At 39.0% G+C, this 27,222-nt stretch overlaps 1 protein-coding gene across 1 annotated transcript in view; it reads left to right on the top strand.

Moving 5' to 3' along the window:
- HCN1 (hyperpolarization activated cyclic nucleotide gated potassium channel 1) overlaps window positions 1-25,339 on the top strand; it is a 276,543-nt gene extending 251,204 nt beyond the window's left edge. Inside the window, exons 7-8 of the mRNA XM_067545675.1 lie at window positions 18,745-18,909; window positions 21,764-25,339. Of these exons, the coding sequence (XP_067401776.1) occupies window positions 18,745-18,909; window positions 21,764-22,587 (989 nt within the window). The 3' untranslated portion in view covers window positions 22,588-25,339. The remainder of the gene's footprint in view (window positions 1-18,744; window positions 18,910-21,763) is intronic.
- Window positions 25,340-27,222: the final 1,883 nt, after the last annotated feature.

The raw sequence follows: 27,222 nt of genomic DNA, 5'->3' as shown, positions 1-27,222 counted from the left end.
CTTGAAATCCATTACCTTTATTGTGCTATTTTCCCTCCTACCATTCCTTAGAGTCATGAACTCTATCATTTCATGATCACTTTCACCCAAGCTGCCTTCCAATTTCAAATTCTCAACCAGTTCCTCCCAATTTGTCAAAATCAAATCTAGAACAGCCTCTCCCCTAGTAGCTTTCTTCACCTTCTAAAATAAATAAATAATTGTCTGCAATATATTCCAAGAACTTGTTAGATAATCTGTACCCTGCTGTGTTATTTTCCCAACAGATGTCCAGTATATATTGTATCAATTTTTAAAAAGGGTAAATGGGATGACCCAAGTAATAACCCAGATAATTACAAGCCTGTCAGCCTGACGATGACTCGATTAATAAAGAATTAAAGGAGGGTGATGTAATTAACGCAAATCAATATGGGTTTATGGAAAATAGATCTTGTCAAATTAACTTGATATCATTTTTGATTCAATTACAAGTCTGGTTAAGAAAGGTAATAGCACTGTCAACATATTTAGACTTCGGAAAGTCTTTGAGTTGGTACTCAATATTTTGATTAAAAAAACTGGAATGATATAAAATTAACACATTAAATGGATTAAAAACTGGCTAATTGTAATTATAAATGGGGATTGTCATCAAGTGGGCATTTCCAGTGGAGTCTCACAGGGAATGGTTCTTGGCCCTATGTTATTTAACATTTTTATCAATGACTTAGAAGAAAATGTTAAAATCATCACTGATAAAGTTTGCTGATGGCCCAAAAATTGGAGAAACGGTAAATAACGAAGAGGAAAAAACACTGATTCAGGTCAATTGGGATTGCTTGGTAAACTCAGTACAAGCAAACAAATATGTGTTTCAATACTACTAAATGTAAATTTATACACCTAGGAATTAAGAATATAGGCCATACTTACAAGATGGGGGACTGTATGCTGGGAAGCAGTAACTCTGAAAAACATTTGGAGGTTGTGGTGAATGATATATAATTACTGGAAAGAATCTGGGTATATAGCCCTGATCCTGCACATTATTTAAGAATAAAGTTAGGCGTGTGCTTTTGTACCATGCTGGGAAGAGGGCTAGCATTTAATCTTGTGCCTAACTTTAACTATATGCTTAAATTATGTGCTGAATTGGGATCTATGTTTCTGGTTTAGGAAAATGAGAGAGAAAGAGATCTCAAGCACACTTTTCTAGTCATGAACTCTTTTAAGTAGTACCTACTAGAACAGATACTGCTGGGAACCAGTTCAGTGCTCTGTTTATGTTTTATTTGCTTTCTTGTCCATGGACAAATGGCTGCTTTCTCACAATTGTCCCAATCCTTCTCATATTGAAATCACTGGCAAAACTCCTGCTGAAGCAAGATTAGGCCTTTTGTCCACAAACCAACTGCCTCTAGCTGGTGTCCCCTCCATCTGATTCCCCACCTGTGTTCCTTTATTCAGTTCCAATGAAACACATTCCAGTCAAAACCTTTTTACAAATATGCTTTTAGAACCCAGGGGATTCAAATATTGTCCAATTACTTAAGACACCTGTTCAGCTGTGACTCTTTCTTAGGCTCTCAAATAGCCACATGGCTAAGATTGTGAATTTTACCTTTTATTGGTTCATAAATTGCTCAAAATCTCAGTTTGCTGTGATTTTATTTTGAGATCTTGCAGGAACCAGACATGAGCCTAACAGAGAGAAATGCATACCTGGTTTGTATGTGATCTATGAAGGGCTAGCTCATAGTTTGAATCTCTAGCGAACAAGTTCTTAGCTTTATGATAGAAGACAAAATATATTTTGTGCAATTTATTCAAAGTCAGAGAAATGCCACCATCTCCGCTGGGCAACTTAATCAGGGTAGCACCAGTATAAATAAAGCAGATTTTTGGTCCTGCAGACTTTTTCATTTTCTTAAAGTAGACTGTTCCGTAACATACAATTTTTATGGCATCTTACTTTCTCCTGGTTATTTACAGTAGTACTGTTGTCCATGTATCTCATGGCACACTGTGGCGGTTTTCATATTTTATTTTTTTTAAGTTATTGACTTTCTTTCTAATAATAAGCCTTCCATAAATGAACTTCTAATAAATTGTATCTTCTGTTCACTTCAGCTTGGTGAAGGCCAATTAGGTAAAACTACTTTGACCTACCTATTATTTATAAAGATCTTCCCCATTTCAGAAGCATAACTGTCAGTATATTTTAGCTCAGGGCAGAGGAAAATAATATCATGGGATATGCTGAGTCACTTTGGATTATATTTTGTCATTCCTGTTTTTCTGGTAGCACTGTAGATAACACATTTTTACTGGGGTACTTTTAAGCAATCCTAGTATAATATACCAATAAACACAGAAAGAAATTGCCATTTAAGGTCCTGGTTATCCACTGCTTTGCTTCTTATCAGTTACACCTGTGTAGGGTGATGTGCTAGGATTTCACGCCCACTTTACACCAGGGAAAACGACTATATAAATTTTAAGGCATTTGAGATTAATGCTTTCAGAGTTTATGCCCAAATCCAGCACTTAAGCACATGCTTAACTTTAAACAGATAAGTAGATCCATTCAAGTCATGTGCATGCTTAAAGAGAAACACATGCTAAAGTGCTTTGGTTGATCACATTCTTTGTCCTCGTATCAAGTTATGCATATAATATAATTTTCAGCTGAGCTACACTGGGCTGGATTTCTGCCCACAGTTGCTAATAATGCACTTCCTGTTTTTGTTTAAAACAGCAATCGTGCTGACATGGCTGACTTGTCCTAGTCACTGTATGATGTGTGATATTGCATACTATATTTTGCTGTGGTTTTTTTTTTAATGGAACCTGTTACATGTGTGACCAGAAGTAGCAACTTGATGTGATTTTTCAAGAAACCTCTTTTTGCTATTGGAAGAGGACATGGAGGTCAGGCCATTGTCAGAAACATGCAGTTGATTTTTTAAAGGTTTTTTTCCACACTTGATCAAATCTTAAAAATCAATAGCATACAAACATCAAATGCACTTCAGCCTAAATTATGGCCCTCACTTCTGTGCAAACAGGACAAATCATACTAGAAGTGGGTATTTAAAAGTAGTTTTAGTAGTGGATACAAATGAAGACTTCTGATCAAAACACCTTTTCAATTTAGGGATAAGGGAGGGCTCAGAATCAAATTTTGCAAGTAACCCTATCTTTATAATGGGCCAAAAGAAAACTCTGATACAAACCTTTGAGTGTTCAGGATCCACATCTGAATTTAGCAGTTTAAACCTAGTTGAGCGAAGCCCTCAGGCTGTGCATAAGAAGAATTTAAGAAAACTTGAATACAAACAGAAATGTTTTCATGAGATGTTTGATATCAATAAAAATAATGTTACTTGTAATTAATATTATTTATTAATAGTATTTTTATATTTTATAATATATATATTTAATAATTAATATTATTATTAATAGTGTTTATATTTGTGCCCAGCCTTTTACAAAATGCAGAAACAAAGTTATTGTCCTGAGCAGTTTACAATCTAAAGACAAAATGTATATAACTATAACTAATTTATATAACTATAACTAACTATACATTTAACTGCCTAACTCTCAGCACCTAAATTTAACATTTTCAGCTTAAAAAAACAAACAGAAATCAGACAATGAACACACTGCGAGACTCAGACATGAGAACCAGAAAGTGCCACTGACTAGAAAAAAGACCATAAACAAAATTAAAAATGATTGGCCTGTTTTCATTGTTTAAGTTGGCTAAAATACACAATAGAAACAAGCAGCATAAATGGTGAAATATAAATTAGATTTAGATAGACTATTCAGAAAGTTATAGATGTATGAAAATGAGGCTAGGATGGAAATTATTTTGCATCTTTAATTATAATTGGTAATAGCCAGGGTCCCTTTTATTAATAATAATAATAATAATAATAATAATACAAAACACTTTACACATTCCGGGCTTTCCATGATTAACTGCAACACTGTTAATCTAAAGGTTGCACAAGTCCTCAATAGGCATATCCACATGCTCTAGTGCTGATAGCCTTCCTGACAAGAAACTTGGTTTTGGAAGATGGCAGTATTGTATTCCTTTCCCTTTCTTTTTAAATTCTTTTTTTTTCCTGCAAAAAATACATTTTCTCTTTGAGATTTGTTTTCATTTTAAATTTTGTTGATGCTACAGTAATTTATTTAGTCAGGTGTCATATGGTCCTTTCACCTCTATTAATTCTTATAACAGTGAATTGGGAGGGATGGCTTTCATTTATCACAATAGAACGTCAAGATCATTTTGCAACACCAATTTCCGTTTTGTTGTCAACTTTTCATGAATCAAAAATCTGAACAGCAACATAGCACAGCATATAATCACTTTCGTAGAGAATGGAAACCAGTACTCATTTAATCTGCCCCAGTTACATTCAGATTTTAATCTGGATACTCATGGAGGATACTATAGTGCATAGTCTATTACAAAAAGACCTAAAGCAAAGTACAGAATCTCTCCTGGTTTTACACTTTATGTCCCAGTAATAAATCACCTATATATAAGTTAGCTCCTACTCGGGGTCTGCAGGGAACTATAAAAAAAATAGAGGCAAAAAATACTGACGTGCAACATTCAAGAAACCAAATCTGATCGTATGAAACATTTTCTCTACCCTTTGTGTTCTGAAGATAGCTGAGTGAAAATCTAATTCCCACTGACTTCTGAACTAGAAGAATAATAGTGGATAAAGTTTACAATGGATCCAGGAGTGTGAAATTGTATTTCCAGTTCTGTGGAGAACGGTGTATTAGGAAAGTTGATGACTGATTCCTTTATCCAGTCTTTTACTAACAAGGGGAAAAAATCCTTGGTTTGCAGATAATCTGCCAAGTTAAGGAGCAGAAAACCCCTGCATTAAGTATTGAGGCCCCACTGGTAATAATTTAATTATTTATTGATGCATTTAGAATATAAAAAAGAAATAACAGGAGCATACTAATGTCCTGCCCATTTCACCTAATCAAATATGAAAAGATTAGATTGACTGTCCAAAACATTTGGTTTGCTGTAATTCTCTTTCCTCCTTCAGCTGATGAAAGCTGCCATATGGCCTAAATAAAGGCTTGCCTATTTAGACAACAATATAATATGCCTACTGCATGATGAAACACCAGCTCCCTGCTGAGAAATCGAAGCAGTAGTCAGCTTTCCTCAGCTGGAAGGAAGGACACTGTTTGTTATATCTTGCAATCTGGATTCTGTAGCAGACAACAAAAGACAAAACAGGATGTTATTTAAAGTTCTTTAGCTCACAAATATGTAGCAGATTTGGAAATCCATGTAGGATCTTCCAACCAGCATTATTCTATTTTAACATGCAGAGCCATCATTAGAATAAATAGCAGCCAGTTTACTTATTCATCTTTGCGCCAAACTACCTCTGTAAAGCAAAAATCTGCCTCTGGAGTCCTCTACAATTTCTGATATTTGGCACATACTTCAAGCAAAATAAGTGAACACATTTCTGATAGGTGCTATATACCAAATCATTGTGTATTTATTTATTTCTTTAAAAAAAAACAACTATTATGCTAGCCCATCCCTAAACCAGGGCAATGTTTGATATGATGAACAGGGTCAGTTCACTGTCATCTAAAGCAGTGACTCTCAACAAGGGGTACACGTAGACCTTGGGGTATGCAGAGGTCTTCGTGGAGGTACATCAACTCATCTACATATTTGCCTAGTTTTACAAACAGGCTACATAAAAAACACTAGCGAAGTCTGTACCAACTAAGATTTCATACAGACAAAATGAGAAAGTAAGCAATTTTTCAGTAATGCTGTGCTGTGACACATTTGCATTTTTATGCTTGATTTTGTAAGGAAGTAGTTTTTAAGTGGGGTGAAACTTAGGGCATGCAAGACAAATCAGACTCCTTAAAGGGGTACAGTAGTCTGTGAGAGAACTGCTGATCTAAAGTACCAGCCATTTGACTCATTTCTGTTTCCTGTATCAGCATAATTCATCTCTTTGTCACCAAATTATTGCTTCAAGGCAACTGCAAACTGTTATGTTGCTAATTTGAATTTATTTTCAACCTCTAATCAAATGTTAATGTGACACTGCAAGTTGAGTAACTGCATTCTGAATGTAATTTATATGGGAAATGAAGTGACAATAACTGGATAAGTGCCACGGTGTCCAGTTGGCTTTACAGCTTCTTGCAAAGAGAATGGTTCCACTCTTTTTCATAGGATCATACAGTTGGGGACAGAAAAGCCCTGTTAGGGAATCTGGTATATCTCCCTCCCCATTCCCAAGGAACATTAACTCTTATTCACTGGTTTTAAGCAATGGCTCCTACAAATGATGGAGTTGGATTGCCACCAACCTCACAATAATTTTCTGTAAGAGATGGAGGTTGGGGATTGGGCAGCAACTGGCAAAAATGTTGGCATCAAAGGTGGCATGTTGATACAATTAACTATGGCCATGATCCTCTTCCCACTAAAATCAATACTAAAAATCCCATTGATTTCAGTGGTGCAGAGTCAAAGCCTAGATGCGTACCTCTGCAAAGTCCTAAATTCTTCTTTGAGTGATGGTCCTTATTGTATTCCACTGTGTATTGCACATGAGCACCATGCACCCGGAGCCGGAGAATTTGAAAGTAGTGTATATTGGTCTGAGCATACATCCTGGCTCCCCTCGTGCCTTTGTCTAAGGAGATAAAGGCTGGGGCAAACCTACCGCTTCTCCAGTCCCTTCTCAATGCTGCATGGTCTGGGTGGGAACCTCCTGTGTCCTTAGCTTTGGCTTCATCCTACAAAATAAAAATTAGGTTTAGTTTTGTAGATAGTTTTTACAGTCTATAGTTTAATGTTTTACAGATTTATTAATGTTTAGATTTAGTCTCTCAGGGGAATCCGCCCAGCCCTGTATCCCATTCTGGTACCAGACTATGTGCCCAGGAGTCCAGGCTTCAAACTCTGCACTTCCTGCCTACGTAACTTTTCAGTCATCATTGACCATCAGCGCTGCCTGTACTACCTTGGGGAAGTCCACATCACTGTGAAATGCAGTATCTGTCCATCATTTCCCAGCCATACCCGAGAAGGGCAGGAACTTTGTCTCTGCAAATACTTCATGGACCCATGCTGGGGAGCTCCCCAGTATGCTGGTCTGATTTGGTAAGGAGTGCACCTTCTTCTTCAAAGTCTGGCTCTGGTGCAGGAGAATCTACCCCCACAGAGCCCCTGGCAGGATGTTGGCAGAAATCCAGGAAGCAGTCTCATAAGCATGAGATTAAATCTTCCTCTAAATCCACTTCAAATAAGTCAGATTTAGCTCTAAACAAGCCCATCAGCTCAACCCGTGAGGACTTAATACATCATAAGTCCCAGAAGTATGACAAGAAAGCCTATAAGCATTATGCTACATTGGTACCAGACTGTGATCCATTGATACCATCATCCTCAGCACCTCCCAAACCCCAGGATCCATTGGCTCTGATGAAGTTTGATTGTAGTCAACTTCGGGCACCGTCTTCCTCTCTAGCTCCAGCAGCTTAAACAACTAGAACCCCTTTCACACCAGGGACATCTGATTCCATTGCCATTCCACAGGACATTTTCTCTCCTGGATCCAGAATCATCTCCTTCATCGGGCCCCTCTATGTCCTGAGAGATAATAACACCACAGATGGAGTTGATGACTGGAAGGAGTTTGTTGCCCATCCCATACACGGAATATAAGTCCCCTCTAATGGCACCAACAGTATCTCCACTGGAACTGGAATCAGCCTTCTCTTCATTGGGAGATTCCTAACCACCCGATGAACCTTTTTCCCTATCCTACATATTTTCTACCATCCAAAAGACCTGAATTGGTTTGGGACCAACCTTCATCTCCACTAACTTGGAACCGTTGGTATCCTATGCCATGGGGGCCCCCATGGTCACCTATTGACCCCTTCTACTGGTCATATTGGGGACCAGTATCCCCATTCAGAGTTCATCTGATCTGCGAGGGAGTCACACTTTGCCTCCCCTCTGAAGGGATGCTCAGATCTGCCCCCGATCCTACAAAGGAGGAGGAGGAACTTTAAACACCAGATCTGGGAATTCTGCTAGAATCAGTAAGACTGCCCTCTTCACCTTCAGAAAAAGCAGTGACTCCTTTGTCTCCTTGTCCCCCCCAGTGACTTCAGACATTTTCAGGATCTTTTTTTGCAGAGTTGCTGGAGAACTTCAGATTCCTCTTGAAGAAGTCCAGGACTCCCTGCACAAACTCTTAGACATGCTCCACTCATCTAGATCCAACAGAATAGATCTCTCCATTAATAAATCCGTACTGAGCCAGTTAAGACACTTTGGCATACCCCTGCCACCTGCTTTCCCAACTGCAAAGGATGGACAAGCATCACTATGTGCTAGCCAAATGAGCAGAATTTTAGTTTTCTCACCCTGCTCGCAGCTAACTGGTGATCCAGGCCACTTCTGAAAGGGCTAGGCAGCAACATGCCTGTCTACTCCTACCAGTAAAGAGGGCAAATGCCTGGATCTGTTGGGGAGATCACCTACATCATCACCTACACTTTTCATCACCTACACTGCAGGTCAGGATAACCAATTACCAGCACTAATGGCTAAATATGATTTGCTGAACTATGCCAAGTTTGCAGAGTTTACTGCCAGCCTTCTGCATCAGGGTACAGCTTTCATCCCAGCTGTGATAAATGAAGGCAAACTGATATCCAAGACCCCTTTCCAATCTGCTGCTGATACCTCCTCTGGCTACTCAGAGCTCTGGCTACTGCCACCGTCATGCTCAGGGATTCATGGCTCCATGCGTCAGGCCTAGGAAGGTCTAGGGAGGTCCAGATTACCATTGAGGACCTCCCCTTCAGTGAATCACAGCTCTTCACTGTGATATAGTGAGGGCAGAAAGCAGTAGGAGAGTGTTTGAAGGGAGGTATATAAGCCCCAGAATGCTCAGGGCTCTGTTCCCTGCAGACTAGCTAAGAGTCATTAGGGGGAAATTAGGAGCAGCTGAGGCCAATTAAGGACCAGCCAGTTGCTTCATAAAAACCCTCTGCTCCAGACAGACAGGGCACAAGCTGGAGGAGTAGGTGTGATGTGCTATGCTAAGTGAACGAACAGACAGGAGTACAGTGTTGTGTGGAAGAGCGGAGGAGTCCTGAGAGAGGTACTGGGCCCAGAAGGGGGAAAACCGGCCACTGGCAGGGCTGAGCTTCTCCCACAGGCACAAGGGCCTGGGTAAGGAAGCCCAGTCTGGGCAGCAAGGAAGCAGGGCCTGAGAGGACAGAAGGACCAAGGCGGGAAAAGTAGCCCAGGGAAAAAGACTGCAGCTGCGAGCACAGTGCCAGCAGCGCATAGCGGCTGCTCATAGGGCCCCTGGGTTGGGACCTGGAGGAGCGGCGGGCCCGGGTCCTTACCCCCCTCCCTGGGGAGACGGGGAAGCTGGTGATGCTCTGGCCCACCATGAGAGGCGAAAGCGCGAGACCCACTAGGGCAATGTTTCTCAATTAAATTTGGCCATGGAACCCTTTTGAACTCCATAAATAATTGCGGAACCCCCCAAACTCTTAGCAGTCTTCAAATGTCAAAATAAGCAAAGGTCAGCATTTCTCACTTAAATTACACTTACACTGGATACCCTCCGCCGGAAAATCCGAGACATCTTCCCTTTTTCGGTGGTGCGGAGAACAGCTGATCGGCGGCGCAGAGAACAGCTGCTCACCGAACTCTAACAGTGTTCCCGCGGAACCCCAGGGTTCCGCAGAACACCAATAGAGAAACACTGCACTAGGGTGAAGCCGGCCGGTCGCTACATCACCCAAAGAATAGACGAGTCTCTCCAGACCCCGAAGGACTCTAGGACTATCCTCAGCTCATTGGAAATATACACCACTGCCCCTTCACCACACATCATTCAGACCAAGACATATAGCTCAGCAGTTCTTCTATCAGAAATCCTATGAATTATCACGCAACAGACAGTGTTCAAAAGACCCGCTTCCCCACACCCTCTGAGCAGGCTCTGCATTTCAATCTCAGCCCCTGGCTTAATGTTATGTTGACAGGAGCTTGAGAGCCACAAAACACTAAGCCCAACTCCTCCTGACCCTCACACATCATTTGGGGGTTGTCTAGCATTCTTTTCAATACCTGGAATGGACATGTGGGTGCTGAACACCATCCACTCTGGCTATACGATAGAGTTTGCATCCCTATCTCCTCCAAAACTCCTCTTCCCACTCCCTTTTGGGGACTGCTCTCACAATGGTATCATCAAGCAAGAGGTGAACTCCCTATTGCAGCAATGAGCTATAGAATACGTCCTTCTTCAATACCGAGAGAGTGGGTTTTAGTCGACTTACTTCCTGGTACACAAAAAGGATACCATCCGTGACCTCTGCCATCTCAACTGCTTCATTTGCAAACTCAGATTTTTCATAGTCACATTGGCATCTATATATCCCACCTTTAGAAGAGGGTGTGTGGTTTATGGCTCTCAACATGAAGATGCCTACTTTCACATAGACATTCACCCCACTTACAGATGCTTCCAGATTATGGTGGACTCTGACCATTTTCAGCACAGAGTGCTCCCTTTCTGAATAGCGACCTCTCCCAGAATCTATACCAAGATATTTTTGGTAGTAGCATCTCACATTGGACGTTGTGGTCTCATTGTCTTCCCCTATCTCAATGACTAGCTCCTTGTCACCAAGTTCTGCCAGGAAGCCTGCATGTCAACTTCTATGATGCCTCACCTCCTTTTCTTGCTGGGAATCAGTGTAAACACAGAAAAATCTGTTCTCACCCCCACACACTCTCTGGATTTCATTGGGACCACCTTAGATTCTATCACCACAAGATCGTACCTGACCCAGGACAGGCTCCAGACCATGAACTCAGATCTCAGATCAAAAACAACCCTCGAGTACTGGTCAAGACATGTCTGTCTCTTAGGTCATATGACTTCATGCACCTACACCACCCTGTTTGCAAGGCTCCACCTTCATTTCCTTCAAATGTGGCTGCAGTAGGTATACTCTGAAAATCTCCAGTCTGTGAATCTCATGGTAATGGCCAAAGTAGTGTCTTCCTGCTATGGTGGACAAATACTTGTCTGGTATGCCTGGGTGTCCCTGTTAGCCCTTCTTCTTTGGACAGAACCATTATTACAAAATCATCCCTATTAGGTTGGGGAGCCTACATGAACAGCCATGCAGTACAAGATACCTGGACATCTTGAGTCCAGGATGCATATCAATATCCTGGAGTTCTGAGCAGTTTGGAAGGCATGTGAGACCTTCCTTCCATTCATCCACAGTCACTATGTCCTTGTAATATCAGACAACATTGTGATATCTTCTACATCAAGAAGCAGGAAGGAGTGAGATCCAGCTCCCTGTTGCAGAAGTGGTCAGCCTGTGGAACTGGTTCATCAGCAATTGAAACATTCTTTCAGCAGCTTACCTTCCGGGGAAGCAAAATGTGGCTGCAGACTCCCTCAGCAGACATTTTACAGTCGACCACAAGTGGGAGTTCCATGACCTGGTATTGCACAATGCTTTCACTCTGTGGGAAACCCCAAATAGGGATCAGTTCCCCTCTCAAGCAAACAGGAAATGCACTACAGATTGCTCCATCTGAGTCCTAGGTCACCACTTCCAGGGTGACACACTACTTCATCTTTCATCAGACCAGTTTAAATATACCTTCCCTTCACTACTGCTCCTGCCACAAGTTCCACACAAAATCTGTCAGGACAAAGTCATCCTGATTGCCCCCTTCTGTCCAAGACAGTTTTGGTTTCCCAACCTCCTACGTATGTCAGCCCAACTACCAATCATCCTCTCAATGTTTCCTAAACTCTTGACCCAGTGGAACGGCAAGATCAAGCACCCTCATCTGCACCCATTCCACCTCAGGGCTTGGTATTTGGATGGGCATTGTTCTTAGAACATTCATGCTAAATGGAGGCGCTTTTCTTCTTGGGCACGTCAATGAGGCATTCTCCCAGAAACTGCAAATATTGCTCTCATCTTGGACTATATCATCTCTTTGAAGACATCAGGCTTGTCCATCAGCTCCTTAAGAGTCCACTAGGCAGCAATCAGTGCATACCATCCACCTTCTCAGGGCTACTCAGTCTTCACACATCCACTGACCAATATATTTTGGAAAGGCCTAATCAGAACCTTCTTGCCTACTCCCCAGTGATACTTAAACCTTATTCTCTCAGTACTCACAAGGTCCCCCCTTTGAACCTTTAGCTTCTTGCTCCATGTCTCTCCTTTCCATGAAGGTCACTTTCCTTGTAGTTATCACCCTACTTAGAATGGTCAGTGAGCATGGAGCAATGATGGCAGATTCTCCTTACACTATTCCATAAGAATAAGGTTTCTTGCTCTACACCTCAAATTCACCTCCAAGGTATTTTCACCTTAACCAATCAATTAACTTACCTGTGTTCTTCCCAAAACTGCATGCTTCCGCAGAGGAACAGACTCCACTCCTTCAGTGTTCAACGGTCCTTGGCCCTTTACCTGAAAAGAACAGAACCAGTCAGGAAATCCCCAAGACTATTTGTTGCTATACAGAAAGAATTACTATCCAACTACACAAACAGAATCTCCAAATGGATCTCTGGCTGCACTCTGTTCTGTTATCAGGTGTTGAACCTCCCACCACCACCAATGAGATAAGAGATCATTCCACTAGAGCACAGATTACAGCTATGGTATCACTTCAGGATGTTTCGCTCCTTGACATCTGTAAGGCAGCTGCTTGGGGCTTTGTTCACACGTTTGAGAGACATTATGCCCCAGCGCAGGATTCCTCTGCTGATGCCTCCTTTGGGATTGCAGTCCTCCACTCAGCTCTACCGTCTACATCCTCCCACCCTCCTTCTGCTTAGATACTGCTTGTCAGTCACCCACAGTGGAATACAATAGGCACCATCACTCGAAGAAGAAGGGGGAAATTACTGACTTGTAACTGGAGGTTCTTCAAGATGTGTAGTTCCTATTTGTATTCTACTACCCACCCTCCTTCCCTTCTGCTTCAGCTCTATCTGATTTGTGAAAGAGAAGGAACTGGTAAGGTGGTCAGTCTGCCTTGCCCTTTATCCCTTCTGATGGAAAGACAAGGTGAGCCAGGTGGCATGCGCAGACCAACGGACATTACTTTCAAATTCTCTGTCTCTGGGCACATGGTGCGTATGTGTAACCCATAGTGGAATACAGATAAGGGCCACATATCTCAAAGAACCTCCAATTACAGGTCAATAACTTCCCCTTTTAGCCACTGCTAGCTAGTACTAGCTATTCCTAGGAATTAGCTAGTAAATTAGCTAGTAAATCAGTTTGCCCCCTACTCTCATTATTTTCCTATTCTCTGCTCCTTGCAAAGGTCTTCCTTGCGCTAATCCAAATTACTAAGGACTCATTTAATATGGGCCAAGTCATTTTATATCATCTCTAATTTTTACCAAATTAAATTTTGTTGTCATTCAGGCATCTAGAGGTTCCTGTCTAGAAATTATGTTGCATTTATGCATTATTGCAGGAAATTCTGCTTGTGAACCTTGATTTGTAACTCCACATATTTTTCACTCAGTTTTATATGACGCATAAGTAGATGTACTTTTGTTTGTTCATGCTTTTTTGGAAATTCATATTATGTAGAAGTCTGAAAACTGACCTATTTATTTATATAGTGACATGTAGGAAGATAACTGGTGAACATCACTCATTTAGCCTCTTACTTGGATTGTTACCCAAATGTTTTATCATTACAGATAGTCACAATGAATGCCCCTAATCCTCAAAACATATTTAGCTTAAAACTTTTTTTACTATATATGTTACTTTGACTTTTTAAAAGGTATGTGTGCATTGTAATTGATCCAGTTTCCATATATTTTTGAGTTGTATGGTGCCATCTATGTGGGGTGACCAGATAGCAAGTGTCGAAAATCGGGACACGGGATGGGGGGTAATAGGCGCCTATATAAGAAAAAGCCCCAAATATCAGGACCGTCCCTATAAAATCAGAACATCTGGTCAACCTACATCTGTGAATCAGTCCCATGATAGCGAAGTACAAATCATGACTTTCCTATTTCATTAAACTGTTGAGTTAATCACAGTTATGTAAAAGATGGACTATAAAAATAAACTGATGTCTGTAGCATTGTTTATTGCTTTCAAATAGCCATTTCACATTAGAACTGTGATTAACACTTATTTTATAATAGTACAGGGAACAATTCTCCAAAAAGATTGTGTAATTAAAACAAACCTACATGAGAGTCGAATTTCAGATTCATTGCAGTCTAATACCTAATATCATTAATTGGAGCTGAAGAAATAGTTAAGCTTGAAGAGGAAAAATAAAAGTGTTTGACACTATCACAGTGTCAAAAGGATGGCAATGTACCATGTGAGCCACAGTTGAGAATATCAATGTGAAATGGGTCACAACTTTTACCTTTTATATTAAAGGGGGACCCTTGCTTCTTTGCACTATTTACAGATATTTTTTCCACTATTGTTTACATTTGATAGCCTGTTTAAACCAGTTCAATATCAAGAAGCATCTTGACTAGTGGTCACTGGACAGGATGCACATTTGCTATCACATTTGACACCAGTGACATTCATTTAAAATATGACATTGTTTTCATTTCTGTGTTCTTGTCATAAAATATATTGGTCTATTTCTGTGAAATAATGCAGGTAATTTCAAAAGCAGCCCAGTGTTTGATAAGTCCAAGTAAAATGAGATTTTATATCTTATCTTTTTCGTTATGTCCAAGAGCTTGTTTTGGGTTAATAGTTGTTGACAAATAAAACTTATTCAAACATAGAACATGCAAAAATAAAAATCAGTTATAAAATTATCATGGCCAGGTTGCAACTGTTACTTGATGATGTGTAGTGAAATGAAATCCTTATCCCTGAGCATCATAGTGTATTCATAATCACAATATAAATTTGAACCTATCAGGAAATGTTGCTAGAAATGCCCATTACAACTTCAGAGACGTACACATTACTTTCAGAATAAAGATGTAGTTTCCGTTTTGGAATGAAATATCCAGCTTCAGTTGAAAATATGGAGTCCTCTCTGATATTTTCTTAGTGGGTCTTTCTGCTACACCCTGGTATTCCTTGGTATTCCAAAGCCTTTCTTAATCCTTACCTAACCCACTGATTCTATTATTATCTGCCACTTCAAGAGTTTGTCAGAATTGAAATTCTTTTTTAAAGATAAAAGCAAAAAAAAAAAAAAAAGGGGGGGGGGGGCAAATATAGTGCCCATCTTTAAGAAAGGAAAGAAGGAGGATCTGGGGAACTACAGACCAGTCAGCCTCACCTCAGTCCCTGGAAAAATCATGGAGCAGGTCCTCAAGGAATCCATTTTGAAGTACTTGGAGGAGAGGAAGGTGATCAGGAACAGTCAGCATGGATTCCCCGAGGGCAAATCATGCCTGAACAACCTGATTGCCTTCTATGATGAGATGACTGGCTCTGTGGATGTGGGGAAAGCGGTTGATATGATTACCTTGACTTTAGCAAAGCTTCTGATACGGTCTCACACAGTATTCTTACCAGCAAGTTAAAGACATATGGACGAATGAACTAAAAGGTGGAAATAAGCTTGCTAGATCAGTGGGCTCAACGGGTAGTGTTCAATGGCTCAATGTTTAGTTGACAGCTGGTATCAAGTACAGTGCCCCAGGTGCCAGTTTTGTTCAGCATCTTCATTAATGATCTGGAGGATGGGGTGGATTGCACCCTCAACAAGTTTGCAGATGACACTAAACTGGGTTGAGTGGTGAATACACCGAAGGGTAGAGATAGAATACAGAGTGACCGAGACAAATTGGAGGATTGGGCCAAAAGAAATCTGATGAGGTTCAACGAGGACAAGTGCAGAGTCTACACTTAGGATGGAAGAATCCCATTCACTGATACAGACTGGGGACCGACTGGCTAAGTAGAAGTTCTGCAGAGAAAGACCCTGGGGTTACAGTGGACAAGAAGTTAGATATGAGTCAACAGTGGGCCCTTGTTGCCAAGAAGGCTAAAAGGCATATTGGGCTGCATTAATAGGAGTACTGCCAGCAGATTGAGGGAAATGGCCTCTATTTTGCGCTGGCAAGGCCACATCTGTAGTATTGTGTCCAATTTTGAGGCCCCTCCCTCCCTCCCACTAGAGAAAGGATGTGGACAAATTGGAGAGAGTCCAGTGGAGGGCAACAAAAATGATTAGGGGGCAGGGGCACATGTCTTATGAGGAGAGGTTGAGGGAACTGGGCTTATTTAGTCTACAGAAGAGAAGAGTGAGGGGGGACTATGACAGCAGCCTTCAACTACCTGAAGGGGTGTTCCAAAGAAGATGGAGCTAGGCTGTTCTCAGTGATGGCAGATGACAGAACAAGGAGCAGTGGTCTCAAGTTGCATTGGGGAAGATCTAGATTGAACATTAGAAAAAGCTTTTTCACTGGGAGGGTGATGAAGCACTGGAATGGGTTACCTAGAGAGGTGGTGGAATCTCCATCCTTAGAAGTTTTTAAGGCCCGGCTTGACAGAGCCCTGGCTGGGATGATTTAGTTGGGGTTGGTCCTGCTTTGAGCAGGGGGTTGGAGTAGATGATCTCCTGAAGTTATTTCCAACCCTAATCTTCTATGATTCTATGACATACCAGAAATTATGGACATGATATAGGAATAAAGTGCTAAAATTCTAAGGTCTATATATGCAAGAGGTCAGACTAGATGATCATAAGGCTCCCTTCTGAATTAGGACTCAAGAGATCTGGGTTCAATGCCTGGCCCTTCCACTTGTCTACTGAGTGACCTTGGTCAAGACTGCCTCTCTGTGCCTCATTTTCCCCATCTGTAAAATGGGGATAGTGATATCGACCTCCCATGTAAAATATTTTGCGATCTAAAGATGAAAAGTGCTATATGGGCTAAGTATTGTTTTTATTATATCCAAGGAAAAAAAAGTTTTTATATATTCTTTTTCCGGAAATATAGATGATAATGCATGACATACACACATATGCAAAAAGCACAAGGTCAGCTGCCACCAAGATTCTTCAGATCTAGATTTCTAGAAAACATATTTTACTATGAACATGAAAAAGAGAAAATGAAGATTTATTTTTATATAAAATATAATAAAACTTTACAAATTTGCAGTAATGACCGAATGATCCATTGTGGATTTCTTAATTTTGCAAATTATCCCAATGTGCTTTGTTCATTTATTTGTGATTAGCATTTGTTATGATACTAGAGTGGGGCAGGAAACAGTTTTCCCATAATATGAGGTTTTTTGAGATTTCAACATTTTTTCTTGCTCTGAATTGGGACACAGTAAAAATCTTAAATTTTTGTGAAACAAAAATCTCCCAAAAATAAAAAAAGTCAGAATGCTCAACTGAAATGTTTCATTTTGATAATTTGAAAAGGTTTTGTTTCACTTTCAACCTTTTTATTTTACATTTCTTTACTATAAATTAACTTGAATTTTGAAACAAAAAGTCATTTTGACCCAAAAAGGAAAGCTTTTTGTTTAAAAAAATTTATGAAGCAGGAAATTTGTCAGCACTGAGCCTTTCCCACAAACACTTTTGGTTTAGACCAATCAGAACTTTCTGGCAAAAAATGCTTTGTTGAAATATTCCTGATTAGCACTGTAATACAAAACCTCACTAAATCATCTTCATTGAGAAGTGGGGAAAGATTGGAGCAAGCAAATGATGGGTGCGCATATTAGCAAATTACAAATTAACAATATTTAATAAATAAACAATAAATAGTGTCAATTTAAAGCATTAAAATATGTGAGGAGTAAGCATTATGTGAGGAGTAAAGCATTAAAATATGTGAGGAGTATACCCATGTGTGTACTGGTCACTTTTGGTGATTTCTATGGGGAGTCTTGCCTGAGCTGGGCCTGTGTCTGTCTTTCATTCCACAGGATGATCCTGATATGTTCTTGCACAGGTATGGTGTCTGCTGGTAACTTTAGCTCTTATCCAACAACTGCATGCACATGGATTCAGGGGTCTACCTATGTGAAGCCAGTTGCAATACAGACGCTCTTGTTATCTAGTATGAATCTAGTATCACAGATGCTTTAGAATTACTATATAGCCTCAACAGTGAAAGTAGTAAAATGTTAATTAATATCCAAAATGTTTCCCCATGTTAATATTAGAAAGCTGTATCTCTTGTAACCATTCTTACATTTTAATATTATTTTTATTATAAATATTACATGGTGTTAGCAAACTTGGTGGAATATTGATCCACTCACCTAAATATTCCTATTGAAATCAATGGAACTACTTGGGTGAGTCAGATCAGCAGGTTAAGTTTAAAACTGGATAGATTATTTCAGGCATTTTAACAACAATCGTTTAAAAGTTTGATCAATTGTTATGTATATATTTAGAAAAAATAAGCAGTAACAATTGCCTTGAAACCAAATCAATTTCCTTCAGTTTATTGAAGAGAACCAGACTCCTTCAGAATTGCCCCTGGAACCTTTATAAGCGGCAGCAGAGAAATTGGTGCTGTGTACTGAATTATTATTTTTTAACACCAAATCACTTTCTAGCTGCCAAGTTTAACATGGTTCACTGACCTTTTCATTTCCTCTGTGTGTGTGTTTGTGCATTTTTTTTCCTTTCCCCAGAGATTTGCCTTTTGACTAAGGGCCGCCGCACTGCCAGCGTAAGAGCCGACACATATTGCCGTCTCTATTCCCTCTCCGTGGACAATTTCAATGAGGTTCTGGAGGAGTACCCCATGATGAGAAGGGCCTTTGAAACGGTGGCCATCGACAGATTAGACAGAATAGGTAATATTTTCTTTGCTATTTGACTTTATTCTCAAATCATTTACTTTTTTTTCTGAGTGGAAATCTAAAATTCCAAAATAAAACCCAGTTTTTAAAATGACCTTACTGTTCCACTGCAGGAAATGTTCTATTGACTTATGAATAAGAAATGTGGTAAGGCAAGAAGTTTTAAAATAATAAAGAAGACTTTACTTCATGCTTTAAAAAGGTCTCACACGCTCCTCTGGGGTTTATTATTAATACCTTAATTATCATGATGATTATTTATTAATCATGCATAGTGCTGTGAATACACACAGCATTGTTCAGTGTTATAGGTTATTGACAAACAGATAACATTTTCCTGCCCCGTATAGTTTATCGTCAGAGAGACCAATGCTGAGAGAAGCTGAGTGCTTTCAACACGCACAGAAGGGGAGTTGAAACCATTCTGTGCTTTGCTTGAGGGCCTCATTTGCCTCACAAGATGGGTGCTACAGACCTGATTTCCAAGGGTGCTGAGCACCTGCAACTTGAATTAAAATCGCTGGCATCTGCTGGTGTTCAGAAAATCAGACCTCATATGTCCAAGTGAGCGACAAAGTGATGAGGTAGTCTCTCCACCACTTGCAGTCTTTAAAACAAGATTGAGTGTGCTTCTGAAAGATAGGCTGTAGTTCAACTAGTGCTTATAGGGTTAATACAGAAATTACAAGGTGAAGTTATTTGGCCTTTGTTATGCAGGAGGTCAGATTAGATCATCACAGTGGTTCCTTCTGGCTTTAAAATTTGTGATTCCTGCAAGGTGCTGGACACCTTCGACTCCCACAGGTACCTTCCAGGATCAGACCCTAACAGAACAGGTAGCCTGAATTTTCACTCAATAGGGTGTTGCCACTGGCACTGAAACACTTCAAGGGGTTTGGTTCTAGCAGTTTCTTCAAATGGAGATGTAGGGAGCTTGAAGTATATTAGTCATAGGGGCTCAAAAAGTAGCATGGAAGAAGGCATACACTGCTTAAAATGTTTACTATGAAAAAAGTCAAAGAAGTCAGTATTTATAACAGACTTCTGCTAATATTTAATCAGTAAATACATTTTAAAATTATTTGTGCAAACATTTTGCAGGAGTAAAAAGCTTTCAAAAATGTGGTGCACTGAGTTAGCAAATCAAGATGCTGCAAGCTCCTTTATTCAGGGGTCATGTCTTTATTTGTGACTTGCACAGAACCAAGCATGTGGTCAATGCTTAACACATAATAAATATTATTAATGGTAGTAATGAATGGAATTTCCAATAGGAAATCGACACTTGACAAAAATAGTACAAATTCTCATATAAAAATAGGAACAATTTAGTTGGACTTGTTATTCCTGTATGTCTGATTCAGTTGATTCACAGAGAAATACTTGTTGCCTGCACTTTCACAGCTGAGCAGAACACTGACAGTCATTAGGCAAGCATCTTTTGAGAGAGCCCAGATATTCAATTTACATCATTACATAACCAGGTACCACATAAGCAGTGAGTGTATATGAGTTCACAGTTATTTAGAGAGATTACATTACTTCTCTTGGTCTGGTAGTCACTGGTTACATATATCTAATAATTAGTTCCAGGAAATGTGCTAAATGGCAGATGTATTTATAATGTATGTAACAGTTTAGTGGACAAAAGAACTAATGGATATAAACTGGCCATCAGAAAGTTTAGACTTGAAATTAGACGCATGTTTCTAACCATCAGGGGAGTGTAGTTCTGGAATAGCTTTCCAAGGGGAGCAGTGGGGGCAAAAAACCTAGTTGGCTTCAAAATTGAGCTTGATAAATTTATGGAGGGGATGGTATGATGGGATTGCCTAGTTTGGCAATTGACTGATCTTTGACTACTGGTGGTAGATATGACAATGGCCTGTGAAGGGATGTTAGATAGGGTGGGTGCTGAGTTATTACAGAGAATTCTTTCTTGGGTGTCTGGTTGGTGAGTCTTGCTCACACGCTCAGGGTTTAACTGATCACCATAGTTGGGGTCAGGAAGGAATTTTACCCCAGGGTAGATTGGCAAAGGCTCTGAGTGTTTTTCACCTTCCTCTGTAGCATGGGGCACGGCTCACTTGCTGGTGGATTCTCTATACATTAAAGTCTTTAAACCATGATTTGAGAACTTTAATAACTCAGCCATAGGTTAGAGGTTTATCACAGGAATGGGTGGGTGAGGTTCTGTGGCCTGCATTGTGCAGGAGGTCTGACTAGATGATCATATTGGTCTCTTCTGAACTTAGAGTCTATGAGCCTATGAGTAGTCAGGAAATTATGGCAGTTTGATAACAAGAGAGATGTTCTTTTTACACTTAGTCCAGTTGTTTTTTCCACCCCTTTCTATTGTTTGGTAAATTGTCATGGTTATATGTTCAGAATATAATTTTAATAATAATGGTGCATTTTAAGTAAAGAGGTGGGAACCATGCTGGTACAGAAAGTTCAGATCTCTCAATGCAGGGTGTTGTTAAGGGAGGCAGTTCAGCTACAGAGGTTTTGGGTGTGAGCAGAGTCAGCGGATCTGGGTTGTGTGTGCTGTATGATAGCTACTGAAGAAGTACACCAAGAATGGTTCAGCACTACTCCACAGTGAGGAAAGATTTCTTTCATCCCTCACCCTCTATGAAGGTCACTACAGCACTACTACTTAGGCTGTGGGCTGACTCCCAGAACTTGAGCTGTACTGCATGACTGATAATGGATTTTGTGTTTTATCCCTGTTTTAAAACACTTTACATGCCCTTTAATATCAGGAGTTAAAACTGTGAGTGTGAGAATCTGTCACTGGGGTTCAGACCTGCTAACCTGTCTGCTCTTATACCCCTTTCTTCTACAGGAAAGAAGAATTCACTTCTCCTGCAGAAGTTCCAAAAAGATCTCAATACTGGAGTTTTCAACAATCAGGAGAATGAGATCTTGAAGCAGATAGTAAAACATGACAGAGAGATGGTGCAGGCTATTGCCCCAGTTAGTCTACAGCAAATGCCAGCACTGAATTCTAGCTCTTCAACCACTGCATCATCATCACGAATCAGGACACAATCTCCTCCTGTGTACACTGCAACCAGCCTGTCTCATGGAAACTTGCATTCTCCAACACCGAGCACACAGACACCCCAGCAAGCTGTCATTCTCTCTCCTTGCTCTTATACTACTGCAGTCTGTAGTCCACCAGTACAGAGCCCTCTGGCAGGTCGAACTTTTCAGTATGCATCCCCAACTGCTTCACAGTTGTCACTGATGCAGCAACAGCAGCAGCAGCAGCAGCAGACATCTAGTTCATCGCAGAAAAATGAAGTTCACAAGAGTACACAAGCCCTTCACAACACTAACCTGACAAGAGAGGTGAGGCCTCTCTCTGCCTCACAGCCTTCTTTACCCCATGAGATTTCCACTATGATTTCTAGACCTCATCCAACAGTAGGAGAGTCTTTAGCCTCGATTCCACAACCCGTCTCTAGTGTCCAAGGTACAGGTATGCAGGTTGGGAACAGAGGCACTGTCCCTCAAAGAGTTGCTCTCTTCCGACAGATGTCTTCAGGGGCAATTCCTCCTAACCGAGGGGCCCCACCTCCAACAGCTGTTCTACAAAGGGATTCTTCCACAGTCTTAAACACAGACCAAGAAGGAGACAAACCACGATTTGCTTCAAACTTATGATCCTTGTTAACTGTGAAAAGTAGAGACATTGTAATAAACTGAGAAATCATCCCAGAAACTATTTTAGCCTGTTTCCTGATAGACCCTGGCAGTCTACTGTGAAACAAAATATTTTAGACAGCTCTGCCCTTCATAACGAATAAAAAGTATATATCCAAAAAGGAATTTAAAAGATCTGTTTAGAATTTATGTCTTTTTTTTCTTGCAATCATTAAAGGAGTCTAAATTTTGTTGTATTATTTATTTTTAATGTGTGTTGACTTTAAAATTAATCTAATTTATTTCTCTACTTATGAAGAGATGCCCTATTTCAATGGGGGAGGGGGGGAGAATAAAACAACCCAATAATAATACACTTTATAGGTTAAATGATAGTATTATTTATTCCAGGAAAAAAACTTAAAAAAAAAAACCCAACTCATGCTAGTTAGGAAATAGCATATATTGAATAATAACTTTTAACTTTCATTAATTGCATTTCTGTATAAAAATTGTAAAGCATTTATCATGGAAAATCAGTCATAATCTCCCATTTTATGGGTCCAAATTTCATTTTAGTGCTTTCCATTCAGAATTAGATGGAAGAAGAAATATACTCCAGCAATCTGCAGTAGAAGAACTAGCATTACCACTGCTCTGGATAATTCTAATCTCAATACATGTAAATCATTCTGTTATTTCAGAAAATTGGGTGGACTTCTCTCTTCATATTACAAAAGACTTTTATGAAAATGATAAATATTGTCATTGTAAATAACTTTTTAGATCCAAACAAAAATAGCTTCTGTGTGGTGTACCATTGCAAGGTCTTTGTTTAGGAATTTAGTTTCAGCTCTTCACTTCATAACTTACTGTTTTAAAATTTATTAAATCTAAGTGCAACACAACTGTTAAATTGTAATGCAATGGCTTGAAACCTACAATGTTACTTTTACATGCACTGTTTTTATGCAAAATTGTACGCTTGATCCTGCAAACTGCTTGTGCTTCACCAGTACCATCACTTTTCTTCTTCCTTGCCCTAAACAGCATCTGAAAATATTCCATGCATGCTTTAAAAAAAACAACAACAAAAATATAGGTTCAGTCAGCCATTGTAGGAAAAGGCTTACAGTATCTCCTTGGCTTTAGAAAATGATAAACATTCATTAATTGTGTCTACTTTAAAAATTCCTATAATGCTGACTTTGAATCTCTGTTTTAAGTCTAGAAGTGAGGTTTTTCATTTAAAGGATTATTCGTAAATCACAGCTTGATTTAGACTTTCAGGTGCTTTCTGTGTCTTCACTGTAGTTTTGTAGTTGACTGTGGTGTTGATTTAAAAGAAATAAATATAATATAGCATCAAGTCTGTCTGGGATTGCACGATTTGCTCTGTGTATACTGTAATTAAATGGATAGTATATCCTAAGGCATGTAGTGTCAAACATAGCCCATAGATATGAGGTTTATTTTTTTAAAGTCTTTAAAAATAAAAGGGAAATGGTGACAGAAAGCAGGGTTAAAGCATACTGTTTTGTGAACGTTTTCTTTCGTTTGCTCAGATCTTCACATTATCTTGTGATTAGACAACCCCTCCACAAAAGAAGTTCTTTAATAATCATTTGTGCCTGATGTGCCACAGCAAAATAAAAACTGAAACTGCATATGTCATAATTCAACTATTATTGCTAAAACAGCCCTATGAACTATAAGACAAAGAATATATTGTATTCCTTAGGAAAAAGCAAACTAACCATGTGAAAGGAATGAATTCAGAGGAGGAGTTTTTTCCATTAATGCTGACCTTAGCGATGAGAATTAAATAACATCACAAACTATGCATTGCAGTACATTCAGATATACGTGAGAGTCGAGTAAATGTTCTAAAGCTAACAGAGCTTGAACCCATGCTGCCTGTTATGCCTTTTTACTTAAATGGTACATCAAATTAAAAAAAAAAAAAAGCAAGCTTGTTACAATTTTTACCAACTCCCACTCACCAGTATCAATCAATGTAATTATCCCATTAATGTGCTGCTGACATCATTAATTGGAATGGTCAGGAATAGTGTACAAGGAAGCAATGTTAAAATGTTTGAAGCATTATGGATACGCTGCAAGACCATTTATTTATCAGTACAATGTCCCTTATTTTATTTTAATACTAATAATGAATTAGAACCAATGTATTAAGATCATATTCTGATCTTTGACACTATTTAAGGTTTACATTTGATAGGTGTAATGGGGTTAGTAGTGAAATATTTTATATATATTATATTATTTTATTTTAAGCACTATGAAGAAACATTAACTCACATGGTCTTTCAGTGAAACCATAAAAAACTTTTTAATGACTTTGTAATAGAGTGGACAAAATCTGGGGTTTGTATGTTAATTCAATAAAAATGGTACAGGGTATACAATTATATACATTATATATATATATGTATGAATGTATATATACTTAGGTTAAGAAACAAATGACTCACATTCCTGTAATATAAATGTTCATTGCTAGTTCCAGAATTGACCTATTTTCTCTGTACATAAGTAAGCCCATATGTATGGAATCTCATATCTGTACAGGATGAAATGTATTAATGAAAAGGTTGGATCGTACTGCTGCTGGGAAGACAATAGTATAACTGATTCTTACAATGACTGTATGATCAGGGATGAGTTAGATTTTTTTCTTTTGTCTTTGCTCAAAGCCATAAATATATATAAAAAGATTATTAATAAATTGAACAAAATATATAAAAATGAATATTTGATTGGATCTGATATGTTTATAACCAAGCATGTCTTGTTTTACCATGAAGTGGGGACTGTCTGCTTTTTTCCTTTTCATAACCCTAACTTCTGAATTAATATGCAGGTGATACTAGAAAAACATGAGTAATTATGGAGAAAAGGTCGGTGAAGTAATATCTTTTGTTGGACCAACTTCTGCTGGTGAAAAGACAAACTTTCAAGCTTACACAGAGCTCTTCATCAAGTCTGGGCTATCCAAGCTCAGAAGCTTGTCGCTTTCACCAACAGATGTTGGTCTAATAAAAGATATTACCTCACCTTGTTGCTTTAATATCCTGGGACCAACACTGCTACGACAACATTGCAAACAATGAGTAATTATGGGCACACAATAACTTTAGAAAGAAAGAGGGCTTAGAATATTATGAGAACATTTCCAGTATGCACAAGCAATATCTCCTGCTAAAGGAAAATTGTATTCCAAAATATTCTCATTTTTTTGCTAAAGCTCTTAAACTAATAAGCGATTGAGATTAAAATGTCCCACTTTTTCAAATACAAATATTTGAAACTGAAGTTTATTTTTAATACAATTTTGACTATGCCGGCATCCAATCCAAAGGAGTTTTTTGTTTTGACAAATTGTATTCTGTCATATTTTTCAACTTTATATCATTATCTCACTGTATTTTGCTAATCCCATGTGATATACTTCCAAACTTCTATGCGGTTTGATACCTATTTCAAGTAAAAGCATATTTTTAATTAAAACTTTGTGAAGTGGTTGGAAACCAAAGGCTTGATTCTGCATCAGTCAAGTCAGTCAAATTTCCACTAAAATTTGAATGGGATCAGGATAATAAATAATACTGAATATTCCTACCCGATAATCTGCAATTGCTTGTAATAATACTTTGAGAAGAATGAATGGTATTTGCAAATTATGCCTTAACGTGCATCATGATTCTGTATTTCCCTGCACAGATACATTCTTCATTAATATTTAAATGAATTTATATCTCATATTCCTAATGTCAAATCCTGACTTAAATCATTGCAAAACTCCCATTGATTTCAGTGCGGCCCGGATTTCACCTGAAGATTTTTAGTTCTGAGCCAAATTCTGTCTGGATTTATACCTTGTTCAGAATCACTGAACATGTATAGAGATGTAAACAGGGCATAACATGGGTCCACTGCCTCCAGTCTTACTTTTTCAGATAATGTGATTCTGAAGGATTTTACAAGTTTTTGGAGAAGCACGCAAAGAAGCACTGAATTTCCATGTATCTGCTCATGCATGGAAGAAGCATCCTAATCTTAGGATTTAGGACCTGATTTTGCCACTGTTGAGCTATACCTTACACTCATTCAACCTGATTAAGGGTGGATTGGAAGCAAAACTGGTTTTATTTTAATCAGTAGAGTTCTTCATTCACTGATGCACATCTAATAGGAATAGGCTAATGCCTATGTTGTTGGTGTGTATTCACATTAGTTTTCTCACTGAATTCAATATGCCTACCCATGTGAGTTCCTGCTCAACAATGTAAGGGTTGCCCAACCTAGCTTGTATTCAGCCTAAAATGTCCCTGCTCTTTCTGAAGTATTTTTTCCCACATTTTCTTTTTAAAATTTTAGATGCAGTTTCTATATAATGTGCTGACAATGTTCAACTAGCAAACAAGATTCAGATGTTTTGATTTTTAAACAAACCATATCTCAACTGTAGTGGAAATATGTGGTCATTTCAACAACTTTCTCTTCTCTCAAACTCTGTAATTGCTTCCTCCATACCTCTGCTTACACTTTTTTGATTTCTAGATAGTCACACAAAAAACAGAGTTTCGATATAGAAAGAGAAAACCATTTCTGTCATAAATTATGCATCTATGC

Source organism: Emydura macquarii, unplaced genomic scaffold, assembly GCF_026122565.2.
Source record: "Emydura macquarii macquarii isolate MOO-44397 ecotype Brisbane River unplaced genomic scaffold, CSIRO-AGI_Emac_v2 contig_1045, whole genome shotgun sequence".
NCBI classification, from domain to species: Eukaryota; Metazoa; Chordata; order Testudines; family Chelidae; genus Emydura; species Emydura macquarii.
Note: the sequence above shows the minus strand (reverse complement) of the source record. Positions and strands in the feature narration are given on the sequence as shown.